Source organism: Musa acuminata, chromosome BXJ1-3, assembly GCF_036884655.1.
Source record: "Musa acuminata AAA Group cultivar baxijiao chromosome BXJ1-3, Cavendish_Baxijiao_AAA, whole genome shotgun sequence".
Taxonomy (NCBI): domain Eukaryota; kingdom Viridiplantae; phylum Streptophyta; class Magnoliopsida; order Zingiberales; family Musaceae; genus Musa; species Musa acuminata.
The window spans coordinates 699,238-711,590 of NC_088329.1; the positions used below are offsets into that span (position 1 = coordinate 699,238).

The window sequence follows — 12,353 nt, forward strand, 5'->3', positions numbered from 1 at the left end:
CCTTTATTTTGTCGCAATAGCATATTAGTAATTGGAAGATAAAAGAAATTATAAGAAAATAAAAAAAAACATAAGATAAGAAAGAATGGAAAAAGGAACTCATACTCGTCCTACCTTGTCGATTTCCAGACGAGTTCCTGTGGGCCTTGAGGCGGGCCCCACGTGGGTGGTTTGCTACTCGGAAGACGACGCAACTCAACCAATTCGCGTCGCCGCCTATTTGGGCCCCTCCGCCTCCGATTTGGTGCTGCAAATTTATTCATTAATTTCGATTTTTCGTGGGTTTCTATGTTTGCTTTGGTCTCCCGGCGTCATCCCGTAGATGAAGTCCAAGTGGAAGGAACGGTTCGGATTTGTGCGATGGCGAGGGGATATCGACAACTCGGATCTTGACGCGTAGGTGCTGTTGTCGGATGAGCGAAAGGTCGAGAGCGCTCGAGCCCTGGGACGTTGGATTCTGCCATATTTGGAGGGCATTTTGATACCCTTTCCTTCGAGGGAAGAGGAAGATACGAACCTCCTCCGGGCTGAAGGATTCCGACTTTTCTTGAGCTCCGGAGGCGGGAGACGAGATTTCTTATTGGGTAAGCTTGATTGGGTGAACCAAGGAACAGCCGTGGTTCAGATAAGTTTCTCGCTCTCTTCTCCGAATGATTTGCTGTCCCTTTCGTTGATTCTCGTGGGAAAGATTGGATCTTTGGATGCAAGATTTGAGTTGAGAGGATCTTTCTGATGGTTCTGGTGGGTTAGACAGAGAGATTTGACTTTTATCCTGGGGCTATAGGTCTTTTACCTCGTTCTTTGGGTGATTGATGAAAACCGTTCGTTTCAATAGGATCCCATTCGCTGCCTTGGCGCGTCGTCGAACATTTTAATCTGTATTTTTTTTTTTCCCTATTGGTGATATACGTTTTCTTAAAACAATAGCAATCAAAAGAAAATAACTGATTGGAAAAAGATTTAGGAATTGGTTATTCTTGTGAAATAGAAATGGGCAAGCCACCGGCTAAGAAGAAGAGTTCGGGGGGTAAACTGAATGATGCAACCTTGAAGCACTGCAAATCCTGTGATTATAGCTCGAAGGTCTTCGATGAGGACACCACAATCTTCATGGACATGGCTCGTGATATGAAAGAGGAGGGCAACAAGTTGTTCCAAAAGCGGGAGTACGACAGAGCGCTAATGAAATATGAGAAAGCCATCAAACTGCTTCCAAAGAACCACATTGATGTTGCGTACCTCCACAGCAACATGGCGGCATGTTATATGCAGATGAGCCCTGAGGAGTACCACCAAGCAATCAGCGAATGTAATCTCGCCCTCGAGGTCTCACCCAAGTACAGCAAAGCTCTCCTGAAGAGGGCCAAGTGTTTTGAAGCATTGAACAGGTTGGAATTGGCCTGTAAAGACATTGATCTAGTTTTGAGTTTGGAGCCAAACAATCTCACCGCAACGGAGATTTCTAAACGAGTGAAGGAGGAGATGGAGAGAAAGGGCATCACATTGGATGATAAGACACTTTTTCCGCTCCCAGAACCTCTGACGGTGAAAGCGAAGCCAAAAAAGAAGAAGTGCCATAAATCAGAGGAGAAAGTAGTAGTTGTGGAGGAGAAACATGCTAAAGTTAAAGAAGAACCTATGAAGAGCATCAAGTTAGTTTTCGGGGAAGACATAAGATGTGCTCAGATACCAGCTAATTGTACAATGTTGCAGTTGAGAGAGATTGTCGTTAACAAATTTCCGAGCTTGAAGGCTGTCCTTATCAAATATAAGGATAAAGAGGGTGACTTGGTGACAATAACTACATCTGACGAGTTGAGGTGGGCGGAAGAATCTTCGGAACCACAGGGGTCGGTCAGACTTCATATAATAGAAGTTGATCCTGAGCACGATCCTTTACTTGTAGAGGCAAAGAAAGAATCTTCGAGGAAGCTGGACAGAAGCATCTCTAGAAATCGGAGCATCAAATGTGATGACATCAAGGTTTCTTCAGTCTGTGTTGATGACTGGATTGTGCAATTCGCTCAGCTATTCAAGAACCATGTTGGTTTCAATTCTGATGCGTATCTGAATCTTCATGAGTTAGGAATGAAACTATATTCAGGGGCAATGGAAGAGACTGTCACGAGTGAAGAGGCGCAAGAAATTTTTGAACTTGCTGAGGAGAAATTTCAGGAAATGGCAGCTCTGGCCTTGTTTAACTGGGGAAATGTTCATATGTCTCGAGCAAGGAAGAGGTTGTTCTTGTCAGAAAATGCTTCAAAGGAATCAATGCTGGCACAAGTCAAAGCTTCATATGACTGGGCTCAGGGCGAGTACATCAAAGCAGGACAGCGTTATGATGAAGCTTTGAAAATTAAGCCTGACTTCTGTGAAGCTCTTCTTGCACTTGGACTGCAACATTTTGAGCAAGCAAAGCTTTCATGGTGTTATGCAATTGGAAGCAAGGCAGATCTGGAGAAGTGGCCTTCATCAGAAGTCCTAGAGCTATTCAACCATGCTGAGGATAACATTGAAAAGGGAACAGAGATGTGGGAGGAGATAGAAGAGCAGCGATTGAAGGAACTTACTAAAGCCAATGAGGAAAGAATCTTATTGCAAAAGATGGGCTTGGAAGACTACTTCATAGAGCTTTCGAATGGTGAAGCCGCGGAACAGGCTTACAACATGAGAGCTCAGATAAATTTACTATGGGGAACCATGCTTTATGAGCGGTCTGTTGTGGAATTCAAATTAGGCATTCCAATGTGGGAAGAGTGCCTGATGGCAGCAGTGGAAAAATTTAATCTCGCAGGAGCTTCTCCAACTGACGTTGCTGTTATGATAAAAAGCCATTGTGCCAATGAAACTGCCCAAGAAGGTAAAAATATTTGATATTGTGGCTGTGTCCGAGACCACAGTGACTTCATCTGGTTGGTTATGGCTAGAATTTCTTTGCACTTAATATTGTGATACTACTGATTTTCAATATGTTATTTTTTTCAATTCTTTTATATTCTGTACTTCAGACATTGATAGTACTCCTTGTGTGAATTAATTCAACCTTATGTAATGTCTCCTGCTTAATACTGTTGGGTATCAAAAGATCTTATCCACTGCTGAATGTTATTAGAAACCTTGATTAAGTACAGGCAAATGTTTGATTGTGCTATGATGTGACATAATATTCTTTGTATCACTGCTGATTGAGCATATTTCCATAAGATTGCTGGGTTTATGTGATTTTAGGCAATAATATCCGTCTAAATGTTATGTGATATCCAAGTATGTCAAGGCCTTAATAACAACTTCATAAGCGATCCAATAATTTCATGGCATCCATCTTATCTGTTCATATTTTTATATATGTACCTCAATAGTATAGTATATTCCATTATACTTTGAGCATCTTTCTAGACTCCGGTAGGTGTATAAACAATTCTGTGATCAACTTTTAATTGCAGGATTTGGTTTCAAGATCGATGAGATTGTTCAGGCATGGGATGAGATGCATGATGCAAGAAGGTGGATAAATGGTGTTTCATCTTTCAGACTTGAGCCTTTATTACGTCGACGAGCTCCGAAGCTGCACCATATGTTGGAGCATGCATGATTTATAAATGACTTCCTGCATCAATTCAGATTCAATGGCCATTGTTGAGAACAGTATAACTTGTATTCCTGCCTATTTTCTGCTTTGCACATAGGTAGCCTCCCACTCTAATTCAGTTAATTTTTCATCTCTAGAATTACATTCTTTGCTAAGGTGTTGTTAGCATAAGTTAGCTATACACCTTATACACATTCTTTTACATACTTATTATAGGATATGTTCTTCGTATATCATTCATTTTATCTGCTTCACTAGATTTTGCATTTTATTGTTGAATTTCTTATAAACTATCTTATCGTTGTTGTCTCTGGGGTTGCTACATTTTGGTTCCTGTCTAGTTTGCAATATCGGCCGCTAGTTTATAGAATTTCCTCTTATTGTTAGTGCTATTTTTCTTTTACATTTATTCATATCCAGATGTCCAAAACGTATACACTGTGCAGTTCATGTGCAAAGGTAGACAATATATATATATTCAACACATATACCTACATTGATGTAACAACTGAGCTCATATAGAATCAGATCCGAGGAATTTAAGGAACATGCATTACTAGGATCTTGTTTTTTTAAATATTTGCTTTCATATAAATGCCTTTTTTTGTGTGGTTGCTTTGTTCGTGCTCACATCCAATTTGCCTGTTGGAAAATTGGAAAAATTGGAAAATCTTACCACAATAGGTAGTGTGGAAAAAAAAATTCTACATGCTTATATAATAAAGATGAATTTTAAAACAAATGGTCTGTATTGTTGCATCACGCTATAATATGCACTGAGATGCTTGAAGACTGATGAATGGGACATCGGTACACACCAGCCTTGCCAGTAATCTACCACTATGATATCTGTATATGTATTTGATTGCTGGTGCTTCAGCACCAACTTGGGTTGCCTAGTCTCTCTATTTATGTTTCTATCTTTATTTCTAGAAACCATGATATTGTATTCATAGCTTTGCATGGTCACCAACTTGGGTTGCCTATTCTCTCTATTTATGTATCGATCTTTATTTCTAGAAACCATGATATTGTATCCATAACTTTGCATGAACAACGAATGTTTATGTCGCTTTAAGAGTGCCTCTCCCCTCTAACAAACTTGGTTGCTGCCCTTTCAGGTTATCTTGCTTGATGCACTGTAATATTCGATTGTTTACTTCTTGCAGAGAAGAGTTTGTTTTCTACAATCATATAGCAGAATTCTTTTTCCTTCCATGTGCTGGGCTCTCGGGAGCCTAGTCATGCATACGACAATTTGATAAATGGTGGTCGTGCAGTCTGACATTTCCGTCATCGTGCCCTCTTAGTATTGGTCACAGAAGCTTTTTGTTATTTTTTTGAGAGAGAAAACATAATATACGGCAGTGCTCATTGTTTCTCATATACAAGATGATTTGTTTTGTTTGTTTCCATAATGCTTTTGGGTATGTATTAAACAGACAAGTTATATTATTATCAGAAGTTTGAAACAGATCAAATTACTCTTGTAATTATTGTCTTTTTATTTCCTCTCTTGCTGGGTATCATGGATTTCAAGGCTTCTTTTAATAGTGTCATTGTTCTTGTTCTTGCTGATGCTGCAAGTGCTGTAATCTTACTACATGAAGTGCTTTTGTAAGGAAGGTTATGAACTTTTCCCATCTGTCGGTGATTCTTCTTAGGTGAATCAACTTAAAGCAGATTTAGAAATGACAAGAAAAAAATGTGTTCTTACATAAGATATTTTTTCTGCTTTTGAATCGTCAAAACTTGATTAATTCAAAATTGAAATTACAAAGAGGTGTAGGTATCACTCTCTATCACCAAAACTCAAACACACACAAAAAAATCCCAAATCCAAAATCCCTAATATATCTTGTCATATAATTGGTCGTTATGTTATATATACATGAACAAAGTCAGCAATATAAAGTAGTTTCGTTAGTTCAAAACTACCCTTAATTCTTCCATACAGAATCTGAGTGATGTGAAAGATCACAAAAATTTCAGGTTCAAGTTGTTTGGATCAAAGACTTTGTGCACTTACTATCAGCACTGATTTGCTCATCCTATGTAGGTAGTGGAACAACATGTTATTTTTTGGGGATATGCATCACATTTGTAATTTACCTTGTTGTATATTCTACCTGTCTTATCATAAATTTGATATTTTTCCTTGCCTCTAAATCATTTAGCCATTTGCTTCTAAGGGATGATTGAAGCCAATTTTTTTAGGAAAAAAAAAAATAATTAAAGCAGATGTAAATTCTTTATCTAATTATACACTCCTTTCCCCCCAAAACTGTCATTATTAACCGAATTATTCAAAATCAGGCCGGTTCGACCCGGTTCATTTACCGGTTCGGTTTAGAAGAACAGGCCTTTCCCAGGGTTTGTCAGCGTTGACCGGGTCATCGACCCTTTCTGTCTCTTTCTTCTCCCTCGTTGGATCTGCAAGCAATTTACCCAATCCACGACGACATCTCCGTCGCCAGATTACAAGGCAAAGAACGGCTCCGATCTTTTCGGTATTCGGCTCGTCTCTCTCCCTCCTTCGCATCCCCTCCCCTCCCCGATCCCAACCCTCATCATCTTCTTCTTGTATATCACAATCTCAAATTCCTCCCCAAGGATGAACAGCACGTACACTGCCCTCCCTGTATCTTCCTCCATCGAGCTCCAAGCCAACTCCCCAACCCTACCTCAAGACCCTCCCAAGAAGCAGGAAGAATTCGGCGTTGAGCTACCCCTCATCCTCGACGCCGCCGGTGCCGGGTACGGCCCTGCCGCCGCGGGATCCGGCGTGCCCGGGGCCGTCTTCAACCTCGCCACCTCGATCATCGGCGCCGGGATCATGGCCCTTCCCGCCACCCTGAAGGTCCTCGGCCTCCTCGTCGGTTTCGTCTCCATCGTCCTCATGGGAATCCTGTCCGAGATCAGCATCGAGCTCCTCGTCCGGTTCTCCGTCCTCTGCAAGTCGTCCTCCTACGGGGACGTCGTCCAGACCGCCCTCGGCCGCCCCTTCAAGATCGTCTCCGAGATCTGCGTCATCATCAACAACGCCGGTGTCCTCGTCGTCTACTTGATAATCATCGGGGATGTGATGTCAGGATCCTCGAAGCACGTCGGCGTCTTCGATCAATTGCTCGGGAGTGGCGGCGAGTGGGATCACAGGAAATTGGTGATCCTTGTGGTATTGGTCATCTTTTTGGCCCCTCTTTGTTCTCTGGAAAAGATCGATTCGCTTAGCCTCACTTCAGCTGCTTCCGTGGCTCTTGCCGTTGTCTTCGTGATCGTGTCGTCCATCATTGCGTTGGTTAAGCTTGTTGAAGGCAGGATAGGGACGCCAAGATTGGGGCCTGATTTTGGATCGAAAGCTGCCTTCTTGGATCTGCTGGTGGTCGTTCCGATAATGACTAATGCCTATGTTTGCCATTTCAATGTTCAGCCCATCTACAATGAGCTCGAGGGGAGAACGCCAAAGAAGATGTACCTTGTCAGTAGGATCACCACAGTGTTGTGTGTGGCCATCTATGCCTCAACTGCTATATCAGGATACCTGTTGTTTGGGGATGACACCGAGTCGGATGTGCTGACAAATTTTGATAAGGATCTCGGAATTCGGTTCAGTTTGATCCTGAATTATGTGGTGAGGATTGGATATATTCTTCATCTGATTCTTGTTTTCCCTGTCATTCATTTTTCGCTCAGGCAGACGGTAGATTCGCTAGTGTTTGCAGAATCAGCTCCTGGAAGTAGGAAAAGGATGTTGACTTTGACGGCTGTGCTACTTGCTATTATTTATCTTGGTTCTACTATGATACCAAACATCTGGGTGGCTTTCAAGTTTACTGGTGCTACAACTGGCATGTCGCTGGGGTTTATATTTCCAGCTCTTATTGCATTGAGATTGGATAAGAAAGAAAAGGTTTTAAATCTTAGAGAGAGGTACATGTCATGGCTGATGTTAGTATTGGCAGTGGTTGCTAGTATTTTGGGAGTTGTTGGGAATATCTTTACTCTTAAAAATAGGTCTGAGTGATTTATATTGCGTTAGTTTCCAATTAGGTATGTGAAGTTGAAGTTATGCAAATTTTTTTGGTCATGCCATGATGATGACCGATTTATATGGTTGATGAAGATTGAGACAAGAAAATTGACCTTTGCGGCAGAAAATCTTGGTTGTTCTGGGCCTTCTGCCACATCCTGGCTTGCCAAGCAGGAACATAATGAGTTCTAGTTTTGTTTATAGCATACTTCGGTTGAGATATGTAGTGCCAGATTAATGCCTTGAGAGCTTTTAGAAGTACTTACTCAGATCTGAGACATCCTTGCTACTCCTGTTCTCAGTTTTGACCATTCTATGAAAATTGTTGAACGTTGGAATTGATAGACAGAGGTATGCTTTCGAGATGCAAATTGGTGTATCTACTGACACAGTGACCATACTTTTACATTGTCCGAGCATTAAATTCTTGTATTACCTCGATCCTCACTGTAAGTCCACACTTCTGTAACTTTATTTGCATTCAGGAATAAATATGCGATTGCATTCCTTTCTTTATCCCAGCTGTGTTAATTTCTGAGTATCCGCTTGTCATAGTGTTTACTAGAGTTTACTCCATACCGTGTTGTTACTGCTCCGCAAGATCATGCTTAAATTTTAACTTCTAACTCTTTGTGAACACGAATGTTTAATTTAGCCATCATATTTCTTTATGCATATCGCTTGTAGTTTGTCTTTAGTTACTGAAAAACTGTTGCAGGAAATATCACAGATGGAACTTGACTAGGATTTATGTGGGGCATTTAGTCGGGTAACTTCTTTGATAGAAGTAACTAAATTGGATGGTAATATAATTTTATGTTGTTTTGTTATATGTTTATATCAAATTCAAGCATTATGGTATATGATAGAGACGAAGCTACCAGTAGGGATAATCCATAGGTGATATTACTATAATCTCATTACCTTTTGTATCCTCATTACAATCTCTTATTTTCCTAGTTGCTTGTATGTAATATTTAACTAAACAAAAGGCATTCTAGGTCAAATGATATGGTATGCACTATTCTAATATCCCCATCTGTGCAACAATCATGACATCTTAATTTAGAACTTTATCCACATATCTTCAAGCCTTTAGGATATGACATTATGTCTGTCATCCAACCATTCTAAATTGTTTCTCGCTGCTTGATTTCTTTGCTTACCAACCAGCGATGGCATCTTGAAAGCAGTGGCAAAGCTCATAGTTCGAGGATTTGTCCATGATTGATCTTTTGGTGCTTTTTTGCATTTGGCAATATAAATGATAGATAACATTCAAAGATGATAACTAGGTACCTTTTCGATAGAAGATACTATAAAAGAAAATCATTTATGATGATATGAACATGTGCTTAAGAGATATCTTTGAGATCAAAAAAAAATTTATAAGATAATTGTGAGACCAACAATGTTTTATGGATATGAGTATTAAGTAATTAAAAAATAATATATATAAAAAATCTAGATTATCGAGATAATAATGTTGAGATAGATATGTAGAGTTACTAAGAAAGATAAAAAAAAAAAAAATTTATCTGTGAATAATTAGGTATCTCTTCGATAGAAGATACTATAAAAAATAATTATGAAATAAAATCATTTAAGATGATATGAGCATATGCTTAAGAGATATCCAGATCTAAAAAGATCTTAATAGAAATTATAAATAAAAATTTAAGTATTATAAATTTAATTAAATATATAATGATAATAAAAAATTTTATGTAGTCCATGCTAAATAGTTAGAACTTTGTAATGATAATCAAATTAAGGTACCAGTTAGTCAAAATCACAATCGAATTCATCGAATCAGAAACATTATCACGTGATGCATGTGAACTTTGTCAGGTATTGTATTGTATTGTATTGTATTGTATTGTATTGTATTGTATTGTATTGTATTGTATTGTATTGCCAAACCATGTTCAATAAGGCCATGTGTGGTCCAAGTTGTAAGAGTGTTCTGTAGCAATTTGTCTGTGAGTGCTGGTTGTTCTGGTCCAAGTTGTAAGAATGTTCTGTAGCAATTTGTCTGTGAGTGCTGGTTGTTCCTTACAAACTTCGCTTTGATAGTACTATTATTCTTGTGTCTTGATCCCCCTAGTTCTGCATTATTTACATTTGTCTAGGCTGCCCTTTTTACTTCATTGAACAAGATGAATGTTTGACATTGTAAAAGTATAATGGATTTTATATTAATCTTTCTTAAGTTAATTAATTAATCCCATTTAATTTATTATCACTGGATGGTTAAAACAGAGATATTCAAATTCTAATATTTTTATTTTAAGTTAGTTGATTGATAATAATGGTTAGCGATTATCGATTTGAGTTAATATGCCGAGAATCTAGGAACATGTTCTGTATTATTCCCAAACTTTGCGGGATGTACGTACCTAAAAATCTTTAAAGAAATAAATGAGTGAAAATTTATTCAACAAAAAATCATAATATTTTGATTATTTGGTATCGATTATATGAATCTTTTATCTTTTATTAAATTAAAATTTTCTAGATTTTATTTATATTTTTAGTTAATTATTTTTAGGTATTTCGATCTCTCGTACATATATCTTCATTGATTATTCCTCATTTTATTTTCTTTCGTATGGTTAAAATTTTATTATTTTATTTATAATCTTATATAGATAAATTTAAATACTAATTATAATATTTTAAGCTCATTTATTTACTATGAAATTGAATAGAAAGAAAAGAAAGCATTTAAAAAGTAAAAGAAAAAGGATGATTTTCCTGTAAAAATACATATATTTTGGATGTTTTTCAATCGATATCCTTTTTTTTATTTTTTATTCAAAAATATCTCTAATTAAAAAATATCTAAAATATCTCTCCAAAAAAATTTCGTTAATTATTTTTTATCTGTGATGTATCAAATGGTCTCAAGTTTTTTTTTTAATTTATCTGATTTATTTATATTCTTTTAAGTAAGCTTGATAATATTTGTGTTATAGTGATCAAAACATTATAACAGATATTTTTCTGTGATGGTTGAAAGAAAATTGCCTAAAAAATGATTTAAAACAGCTAAAGAACGGACAAAACAAAACAAGGGGCGGTCGTGCCAATCTTATCCGCTTTCCGGCCTTCAAAGCGTCAGCTCATCTCACGGGAGTTACTGTATTACGATCCTTGAAATACCCAAAACACCCTGAATGGATTCCGTAACGCCGTCTCTTCAGACCCCTGCTTTCCTTCCGATCCGTTATCCCATGTTGTCCTTATCCGTCTTTTCGCCCCCACTATATACGAGCAGACATCCCCCTCCACCTCACTCACTTCACTCTCACTCCTCCCCCCCCCCCCCCCCTCCTCTCTCTCTCTCTCTTTCTGCGCTTGCTCGATTGCTTCTTCTTCGATGGGATTCGACGCGGATTCCTCGCCGCCATCCTCCCCGTCCTCGCTGAAGCAGCGCCTCCGGTCCTCGATCTGCTTCTCCTGCTGCTTCCGCGGCGCCGCCGCCCGCGAAGAGCAGCCGGCGTCGCTGATCCGGTCCTCCACGGTCTGGCTCCGATCCAAGGCGCAGGACCTGCCGGAGATCGGCGGCAGGTGTCGCGGCCTGGTGGCGAGGATCGGGAGGCACCGCGGCCGCCCCCACACCGGCGACTTCCACTACGACGCACTCAGCTACTCCCTCAACTTTGACGAGGGACCCACCGACGACGACGGCGACGACCCCGCCGCGGCCGATCAGCCTCCCAGGTACCGCGGCTTCTCCTCCCGCCTTCCGCCCTCCCCGCCTCCCCCGCCGCTGCGGCCGGCCGTCGGGATCGCGTGCTAAGTACCGTCTCGATCGATCCATATCCTTTTCTTGTACATACACGTGTGACGTTCTCTGCCGTTCGATGCGTATGTTTTTTACCATCTCAAAGCATTTCTTCCTCCTCGTTAAGGAGAAGGACGCTTCCTTGGGGCTTGCTGTTGGTTTCTTCCCCGTTCATTTGATGGGTTAGTGTAATGATTCGTAATGAGGACGAGGATGGGGCCCATGCAAACGAAAGAGTGTGGACTGCACTGCGTTGGCATCTGATTGATGGCAATTCCTGAGAGCGACTCATCCCGACTATGCCATCACAAAAGTTGTGGGTCCCGTGATATGAGAATTTGAGTCGTGCAATGATTTTGGAGTTGAATTGTTCTTTATTTCCCTATTTATGTTAGAAATTGGGCGATTTTTCTATCAAAGCTTCATAAAATTTTCATGTTTTCTCATGTAGCGTCTTTTTTTTTTGTTTTGATAAAATGAAAAAATTGATAATACGTTTTTCTAATTTTTCATCTTGTCCAAATCAACCGGTTCAATCCAATTAATTGAACCCAATCAAACCACAAAATAAAATTATATTTTATTAATTAAAGACAGTATATATCTAATACAATTATATATATATATATATATATATATATATATATATATAAAATTTCTCCACACACATAAATATTTTTCTTTCAAATCCGAAGTACCCTAAATCCACGGGAAGCAAAGACGGGTCCGAAGAGAACCCTAACTCTGTGCAGGAAGGGGAGGAATTGAAGCTAACGTAGACGTTTTCCTGGACGGTTCTGGGATGGCAGCTTCTTTCCTGCGATCGCCTCCAAAATCAACCATTCATTATCTCCTCCCTGGACAGAGACGGGCGAAAGCCGCTGCAACTTCCTCCTATTTCCCGCCCGCTCCCTTTCCTCAACTTGTCCCTTGGACCGCAGGCT

At 39.6% G+C, this 12,353-nt stretch overlaps 3 protein-coding genes across 4 annotated transcripts; all 3 read left to right on the forward strand.

The window, feature by feature from the left end:
- Window positions 1–346: 346 nt before the first annotated feature.
- LOC135582572 (protein PHOX1-like) lies at window positions 347–5,076 on the forward strand. 2 transcript variants are annotated; one of them, XM_065112259.1, is made up of 3 exons: window positions 347–2,860; window positions 3,444–3,686; window positions 4,711–5,076. In XM_065112259.1, the coding sequence occupies exons 1-2, from the start codon at window positions 991–993 to the stop codon at window positions 3,590–3,592; spliced, it is 2,019 nt and encodes a 672-aa protein (XP_064968331.1). In that variant the 5' UTR covers window positions 347–990; the 3' UTR covers window positions 3,593–3,686; window positions 4,711–5,076. The 2 variants fall into 2 exon arrangements, with proteins under 2 accessions (XP_064968331.1, XP_064968336.1); XM_065112264.1 differs by having other exon boundaries at window positions 348–2,860; window positions 4,759–5,075.
- Window positions 5,077–6,044: 968 nt separating this feature from the next.
- On the forward strand, window positions 6,045–8,135 carry LOC135614668 (amino acid transporter AVT6E-like). The gene has a single exon (XM_065112275.1). It carries the CDS (start codon window positions 6,204–6,206, stop codon window positions 7,611–7,613), a length of 1,410 nt encoding a protein of 469 aa, XP_064968347.1. The 5' UTR covers window positions 6,045–6,203; the 3' UTR covers window positions 7,614–8,135.
- Window positions 8,136–10,927: 2,792 nt separating this feature from the next.
- On the forward strand, window positions 10,928–11,550 carry LOC135614672 (uncharacterized). Its single transcript, XM_065112284.1, has one exon. It carries the CDS (start codon window positions 11,002–11,004, stop codon window positions 11,422–11,424), a length of 423 nt encoding a protein of 140 aa, XP_064968356.1. The 5' UTR covers window positions 10,928–11,001; the 3' UTR covers window positions 11,425–11,550.
- The last annotated feature ends 803 nt before the right edge of the window (window positions 11,551–12,353 follow it).

Excerpts from the sequence above, each read along its gene's own strand:
- LOC135582572 (XM_065112259.1), top strand. The coding sequence starts at position 991 with ATGGGCAAGCCACCGGCTAAGAAGAAGAGTTCGGGGGGTAAACTGAAT. Across the intron at positions 2,861-3,443 it reads CAATGAAACTGCCCAAGAAG|GATTTGGTTTCAAGATCGAT; the intron begins GTAAAAATATTT and ends TTTTAATTGCAG.
- LOC135614672 (XM_065112284.1), top strand. The coding sequence starts at position 11,002 with ATGGGATTCGACGCGGATTCCTCGCCGCCATCCTCCCCGTCCTCGCTG.
- LOC135614668 (XM_065112275.1), top strand. The coding sequence starts at position 6,204 with ATGAACAGCACGTACACTGCCCTCCCTGTATCTTCCTCCATCGAGCTC.